Source organism: Ascaphus truei, unplaced genomic scaffold (genome assembly GCF_040206685.1).
Source record: "Ascaphus truei isolate aAscTru1 unplaced genomic scaffold, aAscTru1.hap1 HAP1_SCAFFOLD_1431, whole genome shotgun sequence".
In the NCBI taxonomy this organism is placed as follows: domain Eukaryota; kingdom Metazoa; phylum Chordata; class Amphibia; order Anura; family Ascaphidae; genus Ascaphus; species Ascaphus truei.
The window spans coordinates 58,163-85,403 of record NW_027454315.1 but is presented as its reverse complement, the minus strand read 5'-3'; the positions used below and the strand labels follow the sequence as shown (position 1 = coordinate 85,403).

Here is a 27,241-nt window from a genome sequence, read left to right as displayed (position 1 = left end):
TTATCTTATAGGAATCCCCTGTGTGTGAGACGCCCTCTTATCCCATCACAGGGAGGCACCGCTGTCCCTATTACCTTATAGGAACCCTGTGTGTGTGAGATGCCCTCTTATCCCATCACAGTGAGGCACCGCTGTCCCTATTACCTTATAGGAATCCCCTGTGTGTGAGACGCCCTCTTATCCCATCACAGGGAGGCACGCTGACCCTATTACCTTATAGGAATCCCGTGTGAGTGAGACGCCCTCTTATCCCATCACAGGGACGCACCGCTGTCCCTATTACCTTATAGGAATCCCGTGTGTGAGACGCCCTCTTATCCCATCACAGGGAGGCACCGCTGTCCCTATTACCTTATAGGAATCCTGTGTGTGAGACGCCCTCTTATCCCATCACAGGGAGGCACCGCTGACCCTATTACCTTATAGGAACCCCTGTGTGCGCTGACCCCGCTCTCCCCCAGGCCCTGTGTGTGCTGACCCCGCTCTCCCCCAGGCCCCTGTGTGTGCTGACCCGCTCTCCCCCACCCCCTGTGTGTGCTAACCCCGCTCTCCCCCACCCCCTGTGTGTGCTGACCCCGCTCTCTCCCAGGCCCTGTGTGTGCTGACCCTGCTCTCCCCCAGGCCCTGTGTGTGCTGACCCCGCTCTCCCCCAGGCCCTGTGTGTGCTGACCCCGCTCTCCCCCAGGCCCTGTGTGTGCTGACCCCGCTCTCCCCCAGGCCCTGTGTGTGCTGACGCCGCTCTCCCCCAGGCCCTGTGTGTGCTGACCCCGCTCTCCCCCAGGCCCTGTGTGTGATGACCCCGCTCTCCCCCAGGCCCTGTGTGTGCTGACCCCGCTCTACCCCAGGCCCTGTGTGTGCTGACCCCGCTCTCCCCCAGGCCCTGTGTGTGCTGACCCCGCTCTCCCCCAGGCCCTGTGTGTGCTGACCCCGCTCTCCCCCAGGACCTGTGTGTGCTGACCCCGCTCTCCCCCAGGCCCTGTGTGTGCTGACCCCGCTCTCCCCCAGGCCCTGTGTGTGCTGACCCCGCTCTCCCCCAGGCCCTGTGTGTGCTGACCCCGCTCTCCCACAGGCCCTGTGTGTGCTGACCCCGCTCTCCCCCACCCCCTGTGTGTGCTGACCCCGCTCTCCCCCAGGCCCTGTGTGTGCTGACCCCGCTCTCCCCCAGGCCCTGTGTGTGCTGACCCCGCTCTCCCCCAGGCCCTGTGTGTGCTGACCCCGCTCTCCCCCAGGCCCTGTGTGTGCTGACCCCGCTCTCCCCCTGGCCCTGTGTGTGCTGACCCCGCTCTCCCCCAGGCCCTGTGTGTGCTGACCCCGCTCTCCCCCAGGCCCTGTGTGTGCTGACCCCGCTCTCCCCCAGGCCCTGTGTGTGCTGACCCCGCTCTCCCCCAGGCCCTGTGTGTGCTGACCCCGCTCTCCCCCCAGGCCCTGTGTGTGCTGACCCCCGCTCTCCCCCAGGCCCTGTGTGTGCTGACCCCGCTCTCCCCCAGGCCCTGTGTGCTGACCCCGCTCTCCCCCAGGCCCTGTGTGTGCTGACCCCGCTCTCCCCCACCCCATGTGTGTGCTGACCCCGCTCTCCCCCACCCCCTGTGTGTGCTGACCCCGCTCTCCCCCAGGCCCTGTGTGTGCTGACCCCGCTCTCCCCCAGGCCCTGTGTGTGCTGACCCCGCTCTCCCCCAGGCCCTGTGTGTGCTGACCCCGCTCTCCCCCAGGCCCTGTGTGTGCTGACCCCGCTCTCCCCCAGGCCCTGTGTGCTGACCCCGCTCTTCCCCAGGCCCTGTGTGTGCTGACCCCGCTCTCCCCCACCCCCTGTGTGTGCTGACCCCGCTCTCCCCCACCCCCTGTGTGTGCTGACCCCGCTCTCCCCCAGGCCCTGTGTGTGCTGACCCCGCTCTCCCCCAGGCCCTGTGTGTGCTGACCCCGCTCTCCCCCAGGCCCTGTGTGTGCTGACCCCGCCCTCCCCCACCCCCTGTGTGTGCTGACCCCGCTCTCCCCCAGGCCCTGTGTGTGCTGACCCCGCTCTCCCCCAGGCCCTGTGTGTGCTGACCCCGCTCTCCCCCAGGCCCTGTGTGCGCTGACCCCGCTCTCCCCCAGGCCCTGTGTGTGCTGACCCCGCTCTCCCCCAGGCCCTGTGTGTGCTAACCCCGCTCTCCCCCACCCCCTGTGTGTGCTGACCCCGCTCTCCCCCAGGCCCTGTGTGTGCTGACCCCACTCTCCCCCAGGCCCTGTGTGTGCTGACCACGCTCTCCCCCAGGCCCTGTGTGTGCTGACCCCGCTCTCCCCCAGGCCCTGTGTGTGCTGACCCCGCTCTCCCCCAGGCCCTGTGTGTGCTGACCCCGCTCTCCCCCAGGCCCTGTGTGTGCTGACCCCGCTCTCCCCCAGGCCCTGTGTGTGCTGACCCCGCTCTCCCCCAGGCCCTGTGTGTGCTGACCCCGCTCTCCCCCAGGCCCTGTGTGTGCTGACCCCGCTCTCCCCCCAGGCCCTGTGTGTGCTGACCCCGCTCTCCCCCAGGCCCTGTGTGTGCTGACCCCGCTCTCCCCCAGGCCCTGTGTGTGCTGACCCCGCTCTCCCCCAGGCCCTGTGTGTGCTGACCCCGCTCTCCCCCAGGCCCTGTGTGTCCTGACCCCGCTCTCCCCCAGGCCCTGTGTGTGCTGACCCCGCTCTCCCCCAGGCCCTGTGTGTGCTGACCCCGCTCTCCCCCAGGCCCTGTGTGTGCTGACCCCGCTCTCCCCCAGGCCCTGTGTGTGCTGACCCCGCTCTCCCCCCACCCCCTGTGTGTGCTGACCCCGCTCTCCCCCACCCCCTGTGTGTGCTGACCCCGCTCTCCCCCAGGCCCTGTGTGTGCTGACCCCACTCTCCCCCAGGCCCTGTGTGTGCTGACCCCGCTCTCCCCCAGGCCCTGTGTGTGCTGACCCCGCTCTCCCCCAGACCCCTGTGTGTGCTGACCCCGCTCTCCCCCACCCCCTGTGTGTGCTGACCCCAATCTCCCCCAGGCCCTGTGTGTGATGACCCCGCTCTCCCCCACCCCCTGTGTGTGCTGACCCCGCTCTCCCCCCACCCCCTGTGTGTGCTGAACCCGCTCTCCCCCAGGCCCTGTGTGTGCTGACCCCGCTCTCCCCCACCCCCTGTGTGTGCTGACCCTGCTCTCCCCCAACCCCTGTGTGTGCTGACCCTGCTCTCCCCCAGGCCCTGTGTGTGCTGACCCCGCTCTCCCCCAGGCCCTGTGTGTGCTGACCCCGCTCTCCCCCAGGCCCTGTGTGTGCTGACCCCGCTCTCCCCCAGGCCCTGTGTGTGCTGACGCCGCTCTCCCCCAGGCCCTGTGTGTGCTGACCCCGCTCTCCCCCAGGCCCTGTGTGTGCTGACCCCGCTCTCCCCCAGGCACGCCCTGTGTGTGCTGACCCCGCTCTCCCCCACCCCCTGTGTGTGCTGACCCCGCTCTCCCCCAGGCCCTGTGTGTGCTGACCCCGCTCTCCCCCAGGCCCTGTGTGTGCTGACCCCGCTCTCCCCCAGGCCCTGTGTGTGCTGACCCCGCTCTCCCCCAGGCCCTGTGTGTGCTGACCCCGCTCTCCCCCAGGCACGCCCTGTGTGTGCTGACCCCGCTCTCCCCCAGGCACGCCCTGTGTGTGCTGACCCCGCTCACCCCCCAGGCCGTGTGTGTGCTGACCCCGCTCTCCCCCAGGCCCTGTGTGTGCTGACCCCGCTCTCCCCCAGGCCCTGTGTGTGCTGACCCCGCTCTCCCCCCACCCCCTGTGTGTGCTGACCCCGCTCTCCCCCAGGCCCTGTGTGTGCTGACCCCGCTCTCCCCCAGGCCCTGTGTGTGCTGACCACGCTCTCCCCCAGGCCCTGTGTGTGCTGACCCCGCTCTCCCCCAGGCCCTGTGTGTGCTGACCCCGCTCTCCCCCAGGCCCTGTGTGTGCTGACTCCGCTCTCCCCCAGGCCCTGTGTGTGCTGACCCCGCTCTCCCCCCAGGCCCTGTGTGTGCTGACCCCGCTCTCCCCCCAGGCCCTGTGTGTGCTGACCCCGCTCTCCCCCCACCCCCTGTGTGTGCTGACCCCGCTCTCCCCCAGGCCCTGTGTGTGCTGACCCCGCTCTCCCCCAGGCCCTGTGTGTGCTGACCCCGCTCTCCCCCACCCCCTGTGTGTGCTGACCCCGCTCTCCCCCAGGCCCTGTGTGTGCTGACCCCGCTCTCCCCCAGGCCCCTGTGTGTGCTGACCCCGCTCTCCCCTACCCCCTGTGTGTGCTGACCCCGCTCTCCCCCAGGCCCTGTGTGTGCTGACCCCGCTCTCCCCCAGGCCCTGTGTGTGCTGACCCCGCTCTCCCCCAGGCCCTGTGTGTGCTGACCCCGCTCTCTCCCACCCCCTGTGTGTGCTGACCCCGCTCTCCCCCAGGCCCTGTGTGTGCTGACCCCACTCTCCCCCAGGCCCTGTGTGTGCTGACCCCGCTCTCCCCCACCCCCTGTGTGTGCTGACCCCGCTCTCCCCCAGGCCCTGTGTGTGCTGACCCCGCTCTCCCCCAGGCCCTGTGTGTGCTGACCCCGCTCTCCCCCACCCCCTGTGTGTGCTGACCCCGCTCTCACCCACCCCCTGTGTGTGCTGACCCCGCTCTCCCCCCACCCCCTGTGTGTGCTGACCCTGCTCTCCCCCCACCCCCTGTGTGTGCTGACCCCGCTCTCCCCCAGGCCCTGTGTGTGCTGACCCCGCTCTCCCCCAGGCCCCTGTGTGTGCTGACCCCGCTCTCCCCCAGGCCCTGTGTGTGCTGACCCCGCTCTCCCCCACCCCCTGTGTGTGCTGACCCCGCTCTCCCCCAGGCCCTGTGTGTGCTGACCCCGCTCTCCCCCAGGCCCTGTGTGTGCTGACCCCGCTCTCCCCCAGGCCCTGTGTGTGCTGACCCCGCTCTCCCCCAGGCCCTGTGTGTGCTGACCCCGCTCTCCCCCAGGCCCTGTGTGTGCTGACCCCGCTCTCCCCCAGGCCCTGTGTGTGCTGACCCCGCTCTCCCCCACCCCCTGTGTGTGCTGACCCCACTCTCCCCCACCCCCTGTGTGTGCTGACCCCGCTCTCCCCCAGGCCCTGTGTGTGCTGACCCCGCTCTCCCCCACCCCCTGTGTGTGCTGACCCAGCTCTCCCCCACCCCCTGTGTGTGCTGACCCCGCTCTCCCCCAGGCCCCTGTGTGTGCTGACCCCGCTCTCCCCCACCCCCTGTGTGTGCTGACCCCGCTCTCCCCCAGGCCCTGTGTGTGCTGACCCCGCTCTCCCCCAGGCCCTGTGTGTGCTGACCCCGCTCTCCCCCAGGCCCTGTGTGTGCTGACCCCACTCTCCCCCAGGCCCTGTGTGTGCTGACCCCCCTCTCCCCCACCCCCTGTGTGTGTGACCCCGCTCTCCCCCACCCCCTGTGTGTGCTGACCCCACTCTCCCCCAGGCCCTGTGTGTGCTGACCCCGCTCTCCCCCACCCCCTGTGTGTGCTGACCCCGCTCTCCCCCAGGCCCTGTGTGTGCTGACCCCACTCTCCCCCAGGCCCTGTGTGTGCTGACCCCGCTCTCCCCCAGGCCCTGTGTGTGCTGACCCCGCTCTCCCCCAGACCCCTGTGTGTGCTGACCCCGCTCTCCCCCACCCCCTGTGTGTGCTGACCCCAATCTCCCCCAGGCCCTGTGTGTGATGACCCCGCTCTCCCCCACCCCCTGTGTGTGCTGACCCCGCTCTCCCCCACCCCCTGTGTGTGCTGAACCCGCTCTCCCCCAGGCCCTGTGTGTGCTGACCCCGCTCTCCCCCACCCCCTGTGTGTGCTGACCCTGCTCTCCCCCACCCCCTGTGTGTGCTGACCCTGCTCTCCCCCAGGCCCTGTGTGTGCTGACCCCGCTCTCCCCCAGGCCCTGTGTGTGCTGACGCCGCTCTCCCCCAGGCCCTGTGTGTGCTGACCCCGCTCTCCCCCAGGCCCTGTGTGTGCTGACCCCGCTCTCCCCCAGGCACGCCCTGTGTGTGCTGACCCCGCTCTCCCCCACCCCCTGTGTGTGCTGACCCCGCTCTCCCCCAGGCCCTGTGTGTGCTGACCCCGCTCTCCCCCAGGCCCTGTGTGTGCTGACCCCGCTCTCCCCCAGGCCCTGTGTGTGCTGACCCCGCTCTCCCCCGGGCCCTGTGTGTGCTGACCCCGCTCTCCCCCAGGCCCTGTGTGTGCTGACCCCGCTCTCCCCCAGGCCCTGTGTGTGCTGACCCCGCTCTCCCCCAGGCCCTGTGTGTGCTGACCCCGCTCTCCCCCACCCCCTGTGTGTGCTGACCCTGCTCTCCAGCACCCCCTGTGTGTGCTGACCCTGCTCTCCCCCACCCCCTGTGTGTGCTGACCCCGCTCTCCCCCAGGCCCTGTGTGTGCTGACCCCGCTCTCCCCCCAGGCCCTGTGTGTGCTGACCCTGCTCTCCCCCAGGCCCTGTGTGTGCTGACCCCGCTCTCCACCAGGCCCTGTGTGTGCTGACCCCGCTCTCCCCCAGGCCCTGTGTGTGCTGACCCCGCTCTCCCCCAGGCCCTGTGTGTGCTGACCCCGCTCTCCCCCAGGCCCTGTGTGTGCTGACCCCGCTCTCCCCCAGGCCCTGTGTGTGCTGACCCCGCTCTCCCCCAGGCACGCCCTGTGTGTGCTGACCCCGCTCTCCCCCAGGCACGCCCTGTGTGTGCTGACCCCGCTCACCCCCCAGGCCGTGTGTGTGCTGACCCCGCTCTCCCCCAGGCCCTGTGTGTGCTGACCCCGCTCTCCCCCAGGCCCTGTGTGTGCTGACCCCGCTCTCCCCCCACCCCCTGTGTGTGCTGACCCCGCTCTCCCCCAGGCCCTGTGTGTGCTGACCCCGCTCTCCCCCAGGCCCTGTGTGTGCTGACCACGCTCTCCCCCAGGCCCTGTGTGTGCTGACCCCGCTCTCCCCCAGGCCCTGTGTGTGCTGACCCCGCTCTCCCCCAGGCCCTGTGTGTGCTGACTCCGCTCTCCCCCAGGCCCTGTGTGTGCTGACCCCGCTCTCCCCCCAGGCCCTGTGTGTGCTGACCCCGCTCTCCCCCCAGGCCCTGTGTGTGCTGACCCCGCTCTCCCCCCACCCCCTGTGTGTGCTGACCCCGCTCTCCCCCAGGCCCTGTGTGTGCTGACCCCGCTCTCCCCCAGGCCCTGTGTGTGCTGACCCCGCTCTCCCCCACCCCCTGTGTGTGCTGACCCCGCTCTCCCCCAGGCCCTGTGTGTGCTGACCCCGCTCTCCCCCAGGCCCCTGTGTGTGCTGACCCCGCTCTCCCCTACCCCCTGTGTGTGCTGACCCCGCTCTCCCCCAGGCCCTGTGTGTGCTGACCCCGCTCTCCCCCAGGCCCTGTGTGTGCTGACCCCGCTCTCCCCCAGGCCCTGTGTGTGCTGACCCCGCTCTCTCCCACCCCCTGTGTGTGCTGACCCCGCTCTCCCCCAGGCCCTGTGTGTGCTGACCCCACTCTCCCCCAGGCCCTGTGTGTGCTGACCCCGCTCTCCCCCACCCCCTGTGTGTGCTGACCCCGCTCTCCCCCAGGCCCTGTGTGTGCTGACCCCGCTCTCCCCCAGGCCCTGTGTGTGCTGACCCCGCTCTCCCCCACCCCCTGTGTGTGCTGACCCCGCTCTCACCCACCCCCTGTGTGTGCTGACCCCGCTCTCCCCCCACCCCCTGTGTGTGCTGACCCTGCTCTCCCCCCCACCCCCTGTGTGTGCTGACCCCGCTCTCCCCCAGGCCCTGTGTGTGCTGACCCCGCTCTCCCCCAGGCCCTGTGTGTGCTGACCCCGCTCTCCCCCAGGCCCTGTGTGTGCTGACCCCGCTCTCCCCCACCCCCTGTGTGTGCTGACCCCGCTCTCCCCCAGGCCCTGTGTGTGCTGACCCCGCTCTCCCCCAGGCCCTGTGTGTGCTGACCCCGCTCTCCCCCAGGCCCTGTGTGTGCTGACCCCGCTCTCCCCCAGGCCCTGTGTGTGCTGACCCCGCTCTCCCCCAGGCCCTGTGTGTGCTGACCCCGCTCTCCCCCAGGCCCTGTGTGTGCTGACCCCGCTCTCCCCCACCCCCTGTGTGTGCTGACCCCACTCTCCCCCACCCCCTGTGTGTGCTGACCCCGCTCTCCCCCAGGCCCTGTGTGTGCTGACCCCGCTCTCCCCCACCCCCTGTGTGTGCTGACCCAGCTCTCCCCCACCCCCTGTGTGTGCTGACCCCGCTCTCCCCCAGGCCCCTGTGTGTGCTGACCCCGCTCTCCCCCACCCCCTGTGTGTGCTGACCCCGCTCTCCCCCAGGCCCTGTGTGTGCTGACCCCGCTCTCCCCCAGGCCCTGTGTGTGCTGACCCCGCTCTCCCCCAGGCCCTGTGTGTGCTGACCCCACTCTCCCCCAGGCCCTGTGTGTGCTGACCCCCCTCTCCCCCACCCCCTGTGTGTGTGACCCCGCTCTCCCCCACCCCCTGTGTGTGCTGACCCCACTCTCCCCCAGGCCCTGTGTGTGCTGACCCCGCTCTCCCCCACCCCCTGTGTGTGCTGACCCCGCTCTCCCCCACCCCCTGTGTGTGCTGACCCCGCTCTCCCCCAGGCCCTGTGTGTGCTGACCCCGCTCTCCCCCACCCCCTGTGTGTGCTGACCCCGCTCTCCCCCAGGCCCTGTGTGCGCTGACCCCGCTCTCCCCCAGGCCCTGTGTGTGCTGACCCCGCTCTCCCCCAGGCCCTGTGTGTGCTGACCCCGCTCTCCCCCAGGCCCTGTGTGTGCTGACCCTGCTCTCCCCCACCCCCTGTGTGTGCTGACCCCGCTCTCCCCCACCCCCTGTGTGTGCTGACCCCGCTCTCCCGCAGGCCCTTTGTGTGCTAACCCCGCTCTCCCCCACCCCCTGTGTGTGCTGACCCCGCTCTCCCCCAGGCCCCTGTGTGTGCTGACCCCGCTCTCCCCCACCCCCTGTGTGTGCTGACCCCGCTCTCCCCCAGGCCCTGTGTGTGCTGACCCCGCTCTCCCCCAGGCCCTGTGTGTGCTGACCCCGCTCTCCCCCAGGCCCTGTGTGTGCTGACCCCGCTCTCCCCCAGGCCCTGTGTGTGCTGACCCCGCTCTCCCCCAGGCCCTGTGTGTGCTGACCCCGCTCTCCCCCACCCCCTGTGTGTGCTGACCCCGCTCTCCCCCAGGCCCTGTGTGTGCTGACCCCGCTCTCCCCCAGGCCCTGTGTGTGCTGACCCCGCTCTCCCCCAGGCCCTGTGTGCGCTGACCCCGCTCTCCCCCAGGCCCTGTGTGTGCTGACCCCGCTCTCCCCCAGGCCCTGTGTGTGCTGACCCCGCTCTCCCCCAGGCCCTGTGTGCGCTGACCCCGCTCTCCCCCAGGCCCTGTGTGTGCTGACCCCGCTCTCCCCCACCCCCTGTGTGTGCTGACCCCGCTCTCCCCCAGGCCCTGTGTGTGCTGACCCCGCTCTCCCCCAGGCCCTGTGTGTGCTGACCCCGCTCTCCCCCAGGCCCTGTGTGTGCTGACCCCGCTCTCCCCCAGGCCCTGTGTGTGCTGACCCCGCTCTCCCCCACCCCCTGTTTGTGCTGACCCCGCTCTCCCCCAGGCCCTGTGTGTGCTGACCCCGCTCTCCCCCACCCCCTGTGTGTGCTGACCCCGCTCTCCCCCAGGCCCTGTGTGCGCTGACCCCGCTCTCCTCCACCCCCTGTGTTTGCTGACCCCGCTCTCCCCCAGGCCCTGTGTGTGCTGACCCCGCTCTCCCCCAGGCCCTGTGTGTGCTGACCCCGCTCTCCCCCAGGCCCTGTGTGCGCTGACCCCGCTCTCCTCCACCCCCTGTGTGTGCTGACCCCGCTCTCCCCCAGGCCCCTGTGTGTGCTGACCCCGCTCTCCCCCAGGCCCTGTGTGTGCTGACCCCGCTCTCCCCCAGGCCCCTGTGTGTGCTGACCCCGCTCTCCCCCAGGCCCCTGTGTGTGCTGACCCCGCTCTCCCCCAGGCCCCTGTGTGTGCTGACCCCGCTCTCCCCCAGGCCTCTGTGTGTGCTGACCCCGCTCTCCCCCAGGCACGCCCGCGCAGCGAGGAGTCGGAGCAGGATATATTGGACTCGCTGATCCGGTTCCTCCGGGAGAACGGGGACGAGGCAGCGGGACTTTCCGAGGGGCACCTCCATATGTCTGTCGTGGATCTGTTTATAGGGGGCACCGAGACCACGGCATCCCTAATAACGTGGGCCGTGGCTTATCTCCTCCATCACCCCGAGGCATGTCCTTCTAAACCTCTCTATTACAGCTATACAGCGCCTCTCTATTACAGCTATACAGCGCCTCTCTATTACAGCTATACAGCGCCTCTCTATTACAGCTATACAGCGCCTCTCTATTACAGCTATACAGCGCCTCTCTATTACAGCTATACAGCGCCTCTCTATTACAGCTATACAGCGCCTCTCTATTACAGCTATACAGCGCCTCTCTATTACAGCTATACAGCGCCTCTCTATTACAGCTATACAGCGCCTCTCTATTACAGCTATACAGCGCCTCTCTTTTACAGCTATACAGCGCCTCTCTATTACAGCTATACAGCGCCTCTCTATTACAGCTATACAGCGCCTCTCTATTACAGCTATTCAGCGCCTCTCTATTACAGCTATACAGCGCCTCTCTATTACAGCTATACAGCGCCTCTCTATTACAGCTATACAGCGTCTCTCTATTACAGCTATACAGCGCCTCTCTATTACAGCTATACAGCGCCTCTCTATTACAGCTATACAGCGCCTCTCTATTACAGCTATACAGCGCCTCTCTATTACAGCTATACAGCGCCTCTCTATTACAGCTATACAGCGCCTCTCTATTACAGCTATACAGCGCCTCTCTATTACAGCTATACAGCGCCTCTCTATTACAGCTATACAGCGCCTCTCTATTACAGCTATACAGCGCCTCTCTATTACAGCTATACAGCGCCTCTCTATTACAGCTATACAGCGCCTCTCTATTACAGCTATACAGCGCCTCTCTATTACAGCTATACAGCGCCTCTCTATTACAGCTATACAGCGCCTCTCTATTACAGCTATACAGCGCCTCTCTATTACAGCTATTCAGCGCCTCTCTATTACAGCTATACAGCGCCTCTCTATTACAGCTATACTGCGCCTCTCTATTACAGCTATACAGCGCCTCTCTATTACAGCTATACAGCGCCTCTCTATTACAGCTATACAGCGCCTCTCTATTACAGCTATACAGCGCCTCTCTATTACAGCTATACAGCGCCTCTCTATTACAGCTATACAGCGCCTCTCTATTACAGCTATACAGCGCCTCTCTATTACAGCTATACAGCGCCTCTCTATTACAGCTATACAGCGCCTCTCTATTACAGCTATACAGCGCCTCTCTATTACAGCTATACAGCGCCTCTCTATTACAGCTATACAGCGCCTCTCTATTACAGCTATACAGCGCCTCTCTATTACAGCTATACTGCGCCTCTCTATTACAGCTATACAGCGCCTCTCTATTACAGCTATACAGCGCCTCTCTATTACAGCTATACAGCGCCTCTCTATTACAGCTATACAGCGCCTCTCTATTACAGCTATACAGCGTCTCTCTATTACAGCTATACAGCGCCTCTCTATTACAGCTATACAGCGCCTCTCTATTACAGCTATACAGCGCCTCTCTATTACAGCTATACAGCGCCTCTCTATTACAGCTATACAGCGCCTCTCTATTACAGCTATACAGCGCCTCTCTATTACAGCTATACAGCGTCTCTCTATTACAGCTATACAGCGCCTCTCTATTACAGCTATACAGCGTCTCTCTATTACAGCTATACAGCGCCTCTCTATTACAGCTATACAGCGCCTCTCTATTACAGCTATACAGCGCCTCTCTATTACAGCTATACAGCGCCTCTCTATTACAGCTATACAGCGCCTCTCTATTACAGCTATACAGCGCCTCTCTATTACAGCTATACAGCGCCTCTCTATTACAGCTATACAGCGCCTCTCTATTACAGCTATACAGCGCCTCTCTATTACAGCTATACAGCGCCTCTCTATTACAGCTATACAGCGCCTCTCTATTACAGCTATACAGCGTCTCTCTATTACAGCTATACAGCGCCTCTCTATTACAGCTATACAGCGCCTCTCTATTACAGCTATACAGCGCCTCTCTATTACAGCTATACAGCGTCTCTCTATTACAGCTATACAGCGTCTCTCTATTACAGCTATACAGCGCCTCTCTATTACAGCTATACTGCGCCTCTCTATTACAGCTATACAGCGCCTCTCTATTACAGCTATACAGCGCCTCTCTATTACAGCTATACAGCGCCTCTCTATTACAGTTATACAGCGTGCAGCCACCTCTCTATTACAGTTATACAGCGCCTCTCTATTACAGCTATACAGCGTCTCTCTATTACAGCTATACAGCGCCTCTCTATTACAGCTATACAGCGCCTCTCTATTACAGCTATACAGCGCCTCTCTATTACAGCTATACAGCGTCTCTCTATTACAGCTATACAGCGTCTCTCTATTACAGCTATACAGCGCCTCTCTATTACAGTTATACAGCGTGCAGCCACCTCTCTATTACAGCTATACAGCGCCTCTCTATTACAGCTATACAGCGTCTCTCTATTACAGCTATACAGCGTCTCTCTATTACAGCTATACAGCGCCTCTCTATTACAGCTATACAGCGCCTCTCTATTACAGCTATACAGCGCCTCTCTATTACAGCTATACAGCGCCTCTCTATTACAGTTATACAGCGTGCAGCCACCTCTCTATTACAGCTATACAGCGCCTCTCTATTACAGCTATACAGCGTCTCTCTATTACAGCTATACAGCGTCTCTCTATTACAGCTATACAGCGCCTCTCTATTACAGCTATACAGCGCCTCTCTATTACAGCTATACAGCGCCTCTCTATTACAGCTATACAGCGCCTCTCTATTACAGCTATACAGCGCCTCTCTATTACAGCTATACAGCGCCTCTCTATTACAGCTATACAGCGCCTCTCTATTACAGCTATACAGCGCCTCTCTATTACAGCTATACAGCGCCTCTCTATTACAGTTATACAGCGTGCAGCCACCTCTCTATTACAGCTATACAGCGTCTCTCTATTACAGTTACCTCTGGGGTGGGATTACACTGCTCTGAACGTGCAGCCACCTCTGGGGTGGGATTATACTGCTCTGAACGTGCAGCCACCTCTGGGGTGGGATTACACTGCTCTGAACGTGCAGCCACCTCTGGGGTGGGATTATACTGCTCTGAACGTGCAGCCACCTCTGGGGTGGGATTATACTGCTCTGAACGTGCAGCCACCTCTGGGGAGGGATTATACTGCTCTGAACGTGCAGCCACCTCTGGGGTGGGATTACACTGCTCTGAACGTGCAGCCACCTCTGGGGTGGGATTACACTGCTCTGAACGTGCAGCCACCTCTGGGGTGGGATTATACTGCTCTGAACGTGCAGCCACCTCTGGGGTGGGATTATACTGCTCTGAACGTGCAGCCACCTCTGGGGTGGGATTACACTGCTCTGAACGTGCAGCCACCTCTGGGGTGGGATTACACTGCTCTGAACGTGCAGCCACCTCTGGGGTGGGATTATACTGCTCTGAACGTGCAGCCACCTCTGGGGTGGGATTATACTGCTCTGAACGTGCAGCCACCTCTAGGGTGGGATTATACTGCTCTGAACGTGCAGCCACCTCTGGGGTGGGATTACGCTGCTCTGAACGTGCAGCCACCTCTGGGGTGGGATTATACTGCTCTGAACGTGCAGCCACCTCTGGGGTGGGATTACACTGCTCTGAACGTGCAGCCACCTCTGGGGTGGGATTACACTGCTCTGAACGTGCAGCCACCTCTGGGGTGGGATTATACTGCTCTGAACGTGCAGCCACCTCTGGGGTGGGATTATACTGCTCTGAACGTGCAGCCACCTCTGGGGTGGGATTATACTGCTCTGAACGTGCAGCCACCTCTGGGGTGGGATTATACTGCTCTGAACGTGCAGCCACCTCTGGGGTGGGATTACACTGCTCTGAACGTGCAGCCACCTCTGGGGTGGGATTACACTGCTCTGAACGTGCAGCCACCTCTGGGGTGGGATTATACTGCTCTGAACGTGCAGCCACCTCTGGGGTGGGATTATACTGCTCTGAACGTGCAGCCACCTCTGGGGAGGGATTATACTGCTCTGAACGTGCAGCCACCTCTGGGGTGGGATTACGCTGCTCTGAACGTGCAGCCACCTCTGGGGTGGGATTACACTGCTCTGAACGTGCAGCCACCTCTGGGGTGGGATTACACTGCTCTGAACGTGCAGCCACCTCTGGGGAGGGATTATACTGCTCTGAACGTGCAGCCACCTCTGGGGTGGGATTACACTGCTCTGAACGTGCAGCCACCTCTGGGGTGGGATTATACTGCTCTGAACGTGCAGCCACCTCTGGGGTGGGATTACACTGCTCTGAACGTGCAGCCACCTCTGGGGTGGGATTACACTGCTCTGAACGTGCAGCCACCTCTGGGGTGGGATTATACTGCTCTGAACGTGCAGCCACCTCTGAGGTGGGATTATACTGCTCTGAACGTGCAGCCACCTCTGGGGTGGGATTATACTGCTCTGAACGTGCAGCCACCTCTGGGGTGGGATTACACTGCTCTGAACGTGCAGCCACCTCTGGGGTGGGATTATACTGCTCTGAACGTGCAGCCACCTCTGGGGAGGGATTATACTGCTCTGAACGTGCAGCCACCTCTGGGGTGGGATTATACTGCTCTGAACGTGCAGCCACCTCTGGGGTGGGATTACACTGCTCTGAACGTGCAGCCACCTCTGGGGTGGGATTACACTGCTCTGAACGTGCAGCCACCTCTGGGGTGGGATTACACTGCTCTGAACGTGCAGCCACCTCTGGGGTGGGATTATACTGCTCTGAACGTGCAGCCACCTCTGGGGTGGGATTACGCTGCTCTGAACGTGCAGCCACCTCTGGGGTGGGATTATACTGCTCTGAACGTGCAGCCACCTCTGGGGTGGGATTATACTGCTCTGAACGTGCAGCCACCTCTGGGGTGGGATTATACTGCTCTGAACGTGCAGCCACCTCTGGGGTGGGATTATACTGCTCTGAACGTGCAGCCACCTCTGGGGAGGGATTACACTGCTCTGAACGTGCAGCCACCTCTGGGGTGGGATTACACTGCTCTGAACGTGCAGCCACCTCTGGGGTGGGATTACGCTGCTCTGAACGTGCAGCCACCTCTGGGGTGGGATTATACTGCTCTGAACGTGCAGCCACCTCTGGGGTGGGATTACACTGCTCTGAACGTGCAGCCACCTCTGGGGTGGGATTACACTGCTCTGAACGTGCAGCCACCTCTGGGGTGGGATTATACTGCTCTGAACGTGCAGCCACCTCTGGGGTGGGATTATACTGCTCTGAACGTGCAGCCACCTCTGGGGTGGGATTACGCTGCTCTGAACGTGCAGCCACCTCTGGGGTGGGATTATACTGCTCTGAACGTGCAGCCACCTCTGGGGTGGGATTATACTGCTCTGAACGTGCAGCCACCTCTGGGGTGGGATTATACTGCTCTGAACGTGCAGCCACCTCTGGGGTGGGATTATACTGCTCTGAACGTGCAGCCACCTCTGGGGAGGGATTACACTGCTCTGAACGTGCAGCCACCTCTGGGGTGGGATTACACTGCTCTGAACGTGCAGCCACCTCTGGGGTGGGATTACGCTGCTCTGAACGTGCAGCCACCTCTGGGGTGGGATTATACTGCTCTGAACGTGCAGCCACCTCTGGGGTGGGATTACACTGCTCTGAACGTGCAGCCACCTCTGGGGTGGGATTACACTGCTCTGAACGTGCAGCCACCTCTGGGGTGGGATTATACTGCTCTGAACGTGCAGCCACCTCTGGGGTGGGATTATACTGCTCTGAACGTGCAGCCACCTCTGGGGTGGGATTATACTGCTCTGAACGTGCAGCCACCTCTGGGGTGGGATTATACTGCTCTGAACGTGCAGCCACCTCTGGGGTGGGATTACACTGCTCTGAACGTGCAGCCACCTCTGGGGTGGGATTACACTGCTCTGAACGTGCAGCCACCTCTGGGGTGGGATTATACTGCTCTGAACGTGCAGCCACCTCTGGGGTGGGATTATACTGCTCTGAACGTGCAGCCACCTCTGGGGAGGGATTACACTGCTCTGAACGTGCAGCCACCTCTGGGGTGGGATTACACTGCTCTGAACGTGCAGCCACCTCTGGGGTGGGATTACACTGCTCTGAACGTGCAGCCACCTCTGGGGTGGGATTACACTGCTCTGAACGTGCAGCCACCTCTGGGGTGGGATTATACTGCTCTGAACGTGCAGCCACCTCTGGGGTGGGATTACACTGCTCTGAACGTGCAGCCACCTCTGGGGTGGGATTATACTGCTCTGAACGTGCAGCCACCTCTGGGGTGGGATTATACTGCTCTGAACGTGCAGCCACCTCTGGGGTGGGATTATACTGCTCTGAACGTGCAGCCACCTCTGGGGTGGGATTACACTGCTCTGAACGTGCAGCCACCTCTGGGGTGGGATTACACTGCTCTGAACGTGCAGCCACCTCTGGGGTGGGATTACACTGCTCTGAACTTGCAGCCACCTTTGGGGTGGGATTATACTGCTCTGAACATGCAGCCACCTCTGGGGTGGGATTACACTGCTCTGAACGTGCAGCCACCTCTAGGGTGGGATTATACTGCTCTGAACATGTCTGTTTTTTAGGCTCAGGAAAAGATTCACGAGGAGATTATCGGGATTGGGACAGACAGATACCCCAAATATTCCGACCGTAACAGCCTGCCGTATCTCAATGCCACCATCTCCGAGATTCTGAGACTGCGACCGATGGTACCCCTGGCACTGCCACATTGTACCACAAGGGACACCAGGTGAGGATTACCTCCTGTAATACACACAGTGACCACAGGGTGTCACCGTCACCGTGCCGTACCCATAGGGATATACCTCCTGTAATACACACAGTGACCACAGGGTGTCACCGACACCGTGCCGTACCCATAGGGATATACCTCCTGTAATACACACAGTGACCGCAGGGTGTCACCGTCACTGTGCCGTACCCATAGGGATATACCTCCTGTAATACACACAGTGACCGCAGGGTGTCACCGTGCCGTACCCATAGGGATATACCTCCTGTAATACACACAGTGACCGCAGGGTGTCACCGTGCCGTACCCATAGGGATATACCTCCTGTAATACACACAGTGACCGCAGGGTGTCACCGTGCCGTACCCATAGGGATATACCTCCTGTAATACACACAGTGACCGCAGGGTGTCACCGTGCCGTACCCATAGGGATATACCTCCTGTAATACACACAGTGACCGCAGGGTGTCACCGTCACTGTGCCGTACCCATAGGGATATACCTCCTGTAATACACACAGTGACCACAGGGTGTCACCGTGCCGTACCCATAGGGATATACCTCCTGTAATACACACAGTGACCGCAGGGTGTCACCGTCACCGTGCCGTACCCATAGGGATATACCTCCTGTAATACACACAGTGACCGCAGGGTGTCACCGTGCCGTACCCATAGGGATATACCTCCTGTAATACACACAGTGACCACAGGGTGTCACCGTCACTGTGCCGTACCCATAGGGATATACCTCCTGTAATACACACAGTGACCACAGGGTGTCACTGTCACCGTGCCGTACTCATAGGGATATACCTCCTGTAATACACACAGTGACCATAGGGTGTCACCGCCACTGTGCCGTACCCATAGGGATATACCTCCTGTAATACACACAGTGACCACAGGGTGTCACCGTGCCGTACCCATAGGGATATACCTCCTGTAATACACACAGTGACCGCAGGGAATCACCGTCAGTGTGCCGTACCCATAGGGATATACCTCCTGTAATATACACAGTGACCGCAGGGTGTCACCGTCACTGTGCCGTACCCATAGGAATATACCTCCTGTAATACACACAGTGACCGCAGGGTGTCACCGTGCCGTACCCATAGGGATATACCTCCTGTAATACACACAGTGACCGCAGGGAATCACCGTCAGTGTGCCGTACCCATAGGGATATACCTCCTGTAATACACACAGTGACCGCAGGGTGTCACCGTCACTGTGCCGTACCCATAGGGATATACCTCCTGTAATACACACAGTGACCGCAGGGTGTCACCGTCACTGTGCCGTACCCATAGGGATATACCTCCTGTAATACACACAGTGACCGCAGGGTGTCACCGTGCCGTACCCATAGGGATATACCTCCTGTAATACACACAGTGACCGCAGGGTGTCACTGTCACCGTGCCGTACCCATAGGGATATACCTCCTGTAATACACACAGTGACCGCAGGGTGTCACCGTGCCATACCCATAGGGATATACCTCCTGTAATACACACAGTGACCGCAGGGTGTCACCGTGCCGTACCCATAGGGATATACCTCCTGTAATACACACAGTGACCGCAGGGAATCACCGTCAGTGTGCCGTACCCATAGGGATATACCTCCTGTAATACACACAGTGACCACAGGGTGTCACCGTGTCGTACCCATAGGGATATACCTCCTGTAATACACACAGTGACCGCAGGGTGTCACCGTCACTGTGCCGTACCCATAGGGATATACCTCCTGTAATACACACAGTGACCGCAGGGTGTCACCGTCACTGTGCCGTACCCATAGGGATATACCTCCTGTAATACACACAGTGACCGCAGGGTGTCACCGTGCCGCACCCATAGGGATATACCTCCTGTAATACACACAGTGACTGCAGGGTGTCACTGTCACCGTGCCGTACCCATAGGGATATACCTCCTGTAATACACACAGTGACCGCAGGGTGTCACCGTCACTGTGCCGTACCCATAGGGATATACCTCCTGTAATACACACAGTGACCGCAGGGTGTCACCGTCACTGTGCCGTACCCATAGGGATATACCTCCTGTAATACACACAGTGACCGCAGGGTGTCACTGTGCCGTACCCATAGGGATATACCTCCTGTAATACACACAGTGACCTCAGGGTGTCACCGTCACTGTGCCGTACCCATAGGGATATATCGCCTGTAATACACACAGTGACCGCAGGGTGTCACCGTGCCGTACCCATAGGGATATACCTCCTGTAATACACACAGTGACCGCAGGGTGTCACCGTGCCGTACCCATAGGGATATACCTCCTGTAATACACACAGTGACCGCAGGGTGTCACCGTGCCGTACCCATAGGGATATATCTCCTGTAATACACACAGTGACCGCAGGGTGTCACTGTCACTGTGCCGTACCCATAGGGATATACCTCCTGTAATACACACAGTGACCGCAGGGTGTCACTGTCACTGTGCCGTACCCATAGGGATATACCTCCTGTAATACACACAGTAACCGCAGGGTGTCACCGTGCCGTACCCATAGGGATATACCTCCTGTAATACACACAGTGACCGCAGGGTGTCACCGTCACCGTGCCATACCCATAGAGATATACCTCCTGTAATACACACAGTAACCACAGGGTGTCACTGTGCCGTACCCATAGGGATATACCTCCTGTAATACACACAGTGACCGCAGGGTGTCACTGTCACTGTGCCGTACCCATAGGGATATACCTCCTGTAATACACACAGTAACCACAGGGTGTCACTGTGCAGTACCCATAGGGATATACCTCCTGTAATACACACAGTGACCGCAGGGTGTCACTGTGCCGTACCCATAGGGATATACCTCCTGTAATACACACAGTAACCGCAGGGTGTCACCGTGCCGTACCCATAGGGATATACCTCCTGTAATACACACAGTGACCGCAGGGTGTCACCGTGCCGTACCCATAGGGATATACCTCCTGTAATATACACAGTGACCGCAGGGTGTCACTGTCACTGTGCCGTACCCATAGGGATATACCTCCTGTAATACACACAGTGACCGCAGGGTGTCACTGTCACTGTGCCATACCCATAGGGATATATCTCCTGTAATACACACAGTGACCGCAGGGTGTCACCGTCACCGTGCCGTTCCCATAGGGATATACCTCCTGTAATACACACAGTGACCGCAGGGTGTCACTGTCACTGTGCCGTACCCATAGGGTATACCTCCTGTAATACACACAATGACCACAGGGTGTCACCGTCACCATGCCGTACCCATAGGGATATACCTCCTGTAATACACACAGTGACCGCAGGGTGTCACTGTGCCGTACCCATAGGGATATACCTCCTGTAATACACACAGTGACCGCAGGGTGTCACCGTGCTGTACCCATAGGGATATACCTCCTGTAATACACACAGTGACCGCAGGGTGTCACCGTGCCGTACCCATAGGGATATACCTCCTGTAATACACACAGTGACAGCAGGGTGTCACCGTCACTGTGCCGTACCCATAGGGATATACCTCCTGTAATACACACAGTGACCGCAGGGTGTCACCGTCACTGTGCCGTACCCATAGGGATATACCTCCTGTAATACACACAGTGACCGCATGGTGTCACTGTGCCGTACCCATAGGGATATACCTCCTGTAATACACACAGTGACCGCAGGGTGTCACCGTGCCGTACCCATAGGGATATACCTCCTGTAATACACACAGTGACCGCAGGGAGTCACCGTCAGTGTGCCGTACCCATAGGGATATACCTCCTGTAATACACACAGTGACCACAGGGTGTCACCGTCACCGTGCCGTACCCATAGGGATATACCTCCTGTAATACACACAGTGACCGCAGGGTGTCACTGTGCCGTACCCATAGGGATATACCTCCTGTAATACACACAGTGACCGCAGGGTGTCACCGTGCCGTACCCATAGGGATATACCTCCTGTAATATACACAGTGACCGCAGGGTGTCACTGTCACTGTGCCGTACCCATAGGGATATACCTCCTGTAATACACACAGTGACCGCAGGGTGTCACCGTCACTGTGCCGTACCCATAGGGGTATACCTCCTGTAATACACACAGTGACCGCAGGGAGTCGCCGTCAGTGTGCCATACCCATAGGGATATACCTCCTGTAATACACACAGTGACCGCAGGGTGTCACCGTCACTGTGCCGTACCCATAGGGATATACCTCCTGTAATACACACAGTGACCGCAGGGTGTCACCGTCACTGTGCCGTACCCATAGGGATATACCTCCTGTAATACACACAGTGACCGCAGGGTGTCACCGTGCCGTACCCATAGGGATATACCTCCTGTAATACACACAGTGACCGCAGGGTGTCACCGTGCCGTACCCATAGGGATATACCTCCTGTAATACACACAGTGACCGCAGGGTGTCACCGTCACTGTGCCGTACCCATAGGGATATACCTCCTGTAATACACACAGTGACCGCAGGGTGTCACTGTGCCGTACCCATAGGGATATACCTCCTGTAATACACACAGTGACCACAGGGTGTCACCGTCACTGTGCCGTACCCATAGGGATATACCTCCTGTAATACACACAGTGACCGCAGGGAGTCGCCGTCAGTGTGCCATACCCATAGGGATATACCTCCTGTAATACACACAGTGACCGCAGGGTGTCACCGTGCCGTACCCATAGGGATATACCTCCTGTAATACACACAGTGACCGCAGGGTGTCACCGTGCCGTACCCATAGGGATATACCTCCTGTAATACACACAGTGACCGCAGGGTGTCACTGTCACCGTGCCGTACCCATAGGGATATACCTCCTGTAATACACACAGTGACCGCAGGGTGTCACTGTCACTGTGCCATACCCATAGGGATATATCTCCTGTAATACACACAGTGACCGCAGGGTGTCACCGTCACCGTGCCGTTCCCATAGGGATATACCTCCTGTAATACACACAGTGACCGCAGGGTGTCACTGTCACTGTGCCGTACCCATAGGGTATACATCCTGTAATACACACAATGACCACAGGGTGTCACCGTCACCATGCCGTACCCATAGGGATATACCTCCTGTAATACACACAGTGACCGCAGGGTGTCACTGTGCCGTACCCATAGGGATATACCTCCTGTAATACACACAGTGACCGCAGGGTGTCACCGTGCTGTACCCATAGGGATATACCTCCTGTAATACACACAGTGACCGCAGGGTGTCACCGTGCCGTACCCATAGGGATATACCTCCTGTAATACACACAGTGACCGCAGGGAGTCACCGTCACCGTGCCGTACCCATAGGGATATACCTCCTGTAATACACACAGTGACCGCAGGGTGTCACTGTGCCGTACCCATAGGGATATACCTCCTGTAATACACACAGTGACCGCAGGGTGTCACTGTGCCGTACCCATAGGGATATACCTCCTGTAATACACACAGTGACCGCAGGGTGTCACCGTGCCGTACCCATAGGGATATACCTCCTGTAATACACACAGTGACCGCAGGGAGTCACCGTCAGTGTGCCGTACCCATAGGGATATACCTCCTGTAATACACACAGTGACCACAGGGTGTCACCGTCACCGTGCCGTACCCATAGGGATATACCTCCTGTAATACACACAGTGACCGCAGGGTGTCACTGTGCCGTACCCATAGGGATATACCTCCTGTAATACACACAGTGACCGCAGGGTGTCACCGTGCCGTACCCATAGGGATATACCTCCTGTAATACACACAGTGACCGCAGGGTGTCACCGTCACTGTGCCGTACCCATAGGGATATACCTCCTGTAATACACACAGTGACCGCAGGTAGTCGCCGTCAGTGTGCCATACCCATAGGGATATACCTCCTGTAATACACACAGTGACCGCAGGGTGTCACCGTCACTGTGCCGTACCCATAGGGGTATACCTCCTGTAATACACACAGTGACCGCAGGGAGTCGCCGTCAGTGTGCCATACCCATAGGGATATACCTCCTGTAATACACACAGTGACCGCAGGGTGTCACCGTCACTGTGCCGTACCCATAGGGATATACCTCCTGTAATACACACAGTGACCGCAGGGTGTCACCGTCACTGTGCCGTACCCATAGGGATATACCTCCTGTAATACACACAGTGACCGCAGGGTGTCACCGTGCCGTACCCATAGGGATATACCTCCTGTAATACACACAGTGACCGCAGGGTGTCACCGTGCCGTACCCATAGGGATATACCTCCTGTAATACACACAGTGACTGCAGGGTGTCACCGTCACTGTGCCGTACCCATAGGGATATACCTCCTGTAATACACACAGTGACCGCAGGGTGTCACTGTGCCGTACCCATAGGGATATACCTCCTGTAATACACACAGTGACCACAGGGTGTCACCGTCACTGTGCCGTACCCATAGGGATATACCTCCTGTAATACACACAGTGACCGCAGGGTGTCACTGTCACTGTGCCGTACCCATAGGGATATACCTCCTGTAATACACACAGTGACCGCAGGGAGTCGCCGTCAGTGTGCCATACCCATAGGGATATACCTCCTGTAATACACACAGTGACCGCAGGGTGTCACCGTGCCGTACCCATAGGGATATACCTCCTGTAATACACACAGTGACCGCAGGGTGTCACCGTGCCGTACCCATAGGGATATACCTCCTGTAATACACACAGTGACCGCAGGGTGTCACCGTGCCGTACCCATAGGGATATACCTCCTGTAATACACACAGTGACTGCAGGGTGTCACCGTCACCGTGCCGTACCCATAGGGATATACCTCCTGTAATACACACAGTGACCGCAGGGTGTCACTGTCACTGTGCCGTACCCATAGGGATATACCTCCTGTAATACACACAGTGACCGCAGGGTGTCACTGTCACCGTGCCGTACCCATAGGGATATACCTCCTGTAATACACACAGTGACCGCAGGGTGTCACCGTGCCGTACCCATAGGGATATACCTCCTGTAATACACACAGTGACCGCAGGGTGTCACCGTGCCGTACCCATAGGGATATACCTCCTGTAATACACACAGTGACCGCAGGGTGTCACTGTGCCGTACCCATAGGGATATACCTCCTGTAATACACACAGTGACTGCAGGGTGTCACCGTCACTGTGCCGTACCCATAGGGATATACCTCCTGTAATACACACAGTGACCGCAGGGTGTCACTGTCACCGTGCCGTACCTATAGGGATATACCTCCTGTAATACACACAGTGACCGCAGGGTGTCACCGTGCCGTACCCATAGGGATATACCTCCTGTAATACACACAGTGACCGCAGGGTGTCACTGTGCCGTACCCATAGGGATATACCTCCTGTAATACACACAGTGACCGCAGGGTGTCACTGTGCCGTACCCATAGAGATATACCTCCTGTAATACACACAGTGACCGCAGGGTGTCACTGTGCCGTACCCATAGAGATATACCTCCTGTAATACACACAGTGACCGCAGGGTGTCACCGTCACTGTGCCGTACCCATAGGGATATACCTCCTGTAATACACACAGTGACCGCAGGGTGTCACTGTGCCGTACCCATAGGGATATACCTCCTGTAATACACACAGTGACCGCAGGGTGTCACTGTGCCGTACCCATAGAGATATACCTCCTGTAATACACACAGTGACCGCAGGGTGTCACCGTCACTGTGCCGTACCCATAGGGATATACCTCCTGTAATACACATTGTGACCACAGGGTGTCACCGTCACTGTGCCGTACCCATAGGGATATACCTCCTGTAATACACACAGTGACCACAGGGTGTCACCGTGCCGTACCCATAGGGATATACCTCCTGTAATACACACAGTGACCACAGGGTGTCACCGTGCCGTACCCATAGGGATATACCTCCTATAATACACACAGTGACCGCAGGGTGTCACCTTCACTGTGCCGTACCCATAGGGATATACCTCCTGTAATACACACAGTGACCGCAGGGTGTCACCGTCACTGTGCCGTACCCATAGGGATATACCTCCTGTAATACACACAGTGACCGCAGGGTGTCACCGTCACTGTGCGGTACCCATAGGGATATACCTCCTGTAATACACACAGTGACCGCAGGGTGTCACCGTCACTGTGCCGTACCCATAGGGATATACCTCCTGTAATACACACAGTGACCGCAGGGTGTCACCGTCACTGTGCCGTACCCATAGGGATATACCTCCTGTAATACACACAGTGACCGCAGGGTGTCACCGTCACCGTGCCGTACCCATAGGGATATACCTCCTGTAATACACACAGTGACCGCAGGGTGTCACCGTGCCGTACCCATAGGGATATACCTCCTGTAATACACACAGTGACCGCAGGGTGTCACCGTCACTGTGCCGTACCCATAGGGATATACCTCCTGTAATACACACAGTGACCGCAGGGTGTCACCGTGCCGTACCCATAGGGATATACCTCCTGTAATACACACAGTGACCGCAGGGTGTCACCGTGCCGTACCCATAGGGATATACCTCCTGTAATACACACAGTGACCGCAGTGTGTCACCGTGCCATACCCATAGGGATATACCTCCTGTAATACACACAGTGACCGCAGGGTGTCACCGTCACTGTGCCGTACCCATAGGGATATACCTCCTGTAATACACACAGTGACCGCAGGGTGTCAATGTGCCGTACCCATAGGGATATACCTCCTGTAATACACACAGTGACCGCAGGGTGTCACCGTGCCGTACCCATAGGGATATACCTCCTGTAATACACACAGTGACCACAGGGTGTCAATGTGCCGTACCCATAGGGATATACCTCCTGTAATACACACAGTGACCGCAGGGTGTCACCGTCACCGTGCCGTACCCATAGGGATATACCTCCTGTAATACACACAGTGACCGCAGGGTGTCACCGTGCCGTACCCATAGGGATATACCTCCTGTAATACACACAGTGACCGCAGGGTGTCACCGTCACTGTGCCGTACCCATAGGGATATACCTCCTGTAATACACACAGTGACCACAGGGTGTCACCGTCACTGTGCCGTACCCATAGGGATATACCTCCTGTAATACACACAGTGACCACAGGGTGTCACCGTCACTGTGCCGTACCCATAGGGATATACCTCCTGTAATACACACAGTGACCACAGGGTGTCATCGTCACTGTGCCGTACCCATAGGGATATACTTCCTGTAATACACACAGTGACCACAGGGTGTCACCGTGCCGTTCCCATAGGGATATACCTCCTGTAATACACACAGTGACCACAGGGTGTCACCGTCACTGTGCCGTACCCATAGGGATATACCTCCTGTAATACACACAGTGACCACAGGGTGTCACCGTGCCGTTCCCATAGAGATATACCTCCTGTAATACACACAGTGACCACAGGGTGTCACCATGCCATACCCATAGGGATATACCTCCTGTAATACACACAGTGACCGCAGGGTGTCACCGTCACTGTGCCGTACCCATAGGGATATACCTCCTGTAATACACACAGTGACCGCAGGGAGTCACCGTCACCGTGCCGTACCCATAGGGATATACCTCCTGTAATACACACAGTGACCACAGGGTGTCACCGTCACTGTGCCGTACCCATAGGGATATACCTCCTGTAATACACACAGTGACCGCAGGGTGTCACCGTCAGTGTGCCGTACCCATAGGGATATACCTCCTGTAATACACACAGTGACTGCAGGGTGTCACCGTCACCGTGCCGTACCCATAGGGATATACCTCCTGTAATACACACAGTGACCACAGGTTGTCACCGTGCCGTACCCATAGGGATATATCTCCTGTAATACACACAGTGACCGCAGGGTGTCACTGTCACTGTGCCGTACCCATAGGGATATACCTCCTGTAATACACACAGTGACCGCAGGGTGTCACCGTGCCGTACCCATAGGGATATTCCTCCTGTAATACACACAGTGACCGCAGGGTGTCACTGTGCCGTACCCATAGGGATATACCTCCTATAATACACACAGTGACCGCAGGGTGTCACCGTCACCGTGCCGTACCCATAGGGATATACCTCCTGTAATACACACAGTGACCGCAGGGAGTCACCGTCACCGTGCCGTACCCATAGGGATATACCTCCTGTAATACACACAGTGACCACAGGGTGTCACCGTCACTGTGCCGTACCCATAGGGATATACCTCCTGTAA

General features: G+C 59.3%; 1 protein-coding gene across 1 annotated transcript in view; it reads left to right on the top strand.

Moving 5' to 3' along the window:
* Nucleotides 1-9,985: 9,985 nt before the first annotated feature.
* CYP21A2 (cytochrome P450 family 21 subfamily A member 2) overlaps nt 9,986-27,241 on the top strand; it is a gene marked incomplete at its 5' end in the record, with an annotated part of 44,816 nt that continues 27,560 nt past the window's right edge. The window contains 2 exons of the mRNA XM_075581584.1: nt 9,986-10,183; nt 16,776-16,942. Coding sequence (XP_075437699.1) covers nt 9,986-10,183; nt 16,776-16,942 — 365 coding nt within the window. The remainder of the gene's footprint in view (nt 10,184-16,775; nt 16,943-27,241) is intronic.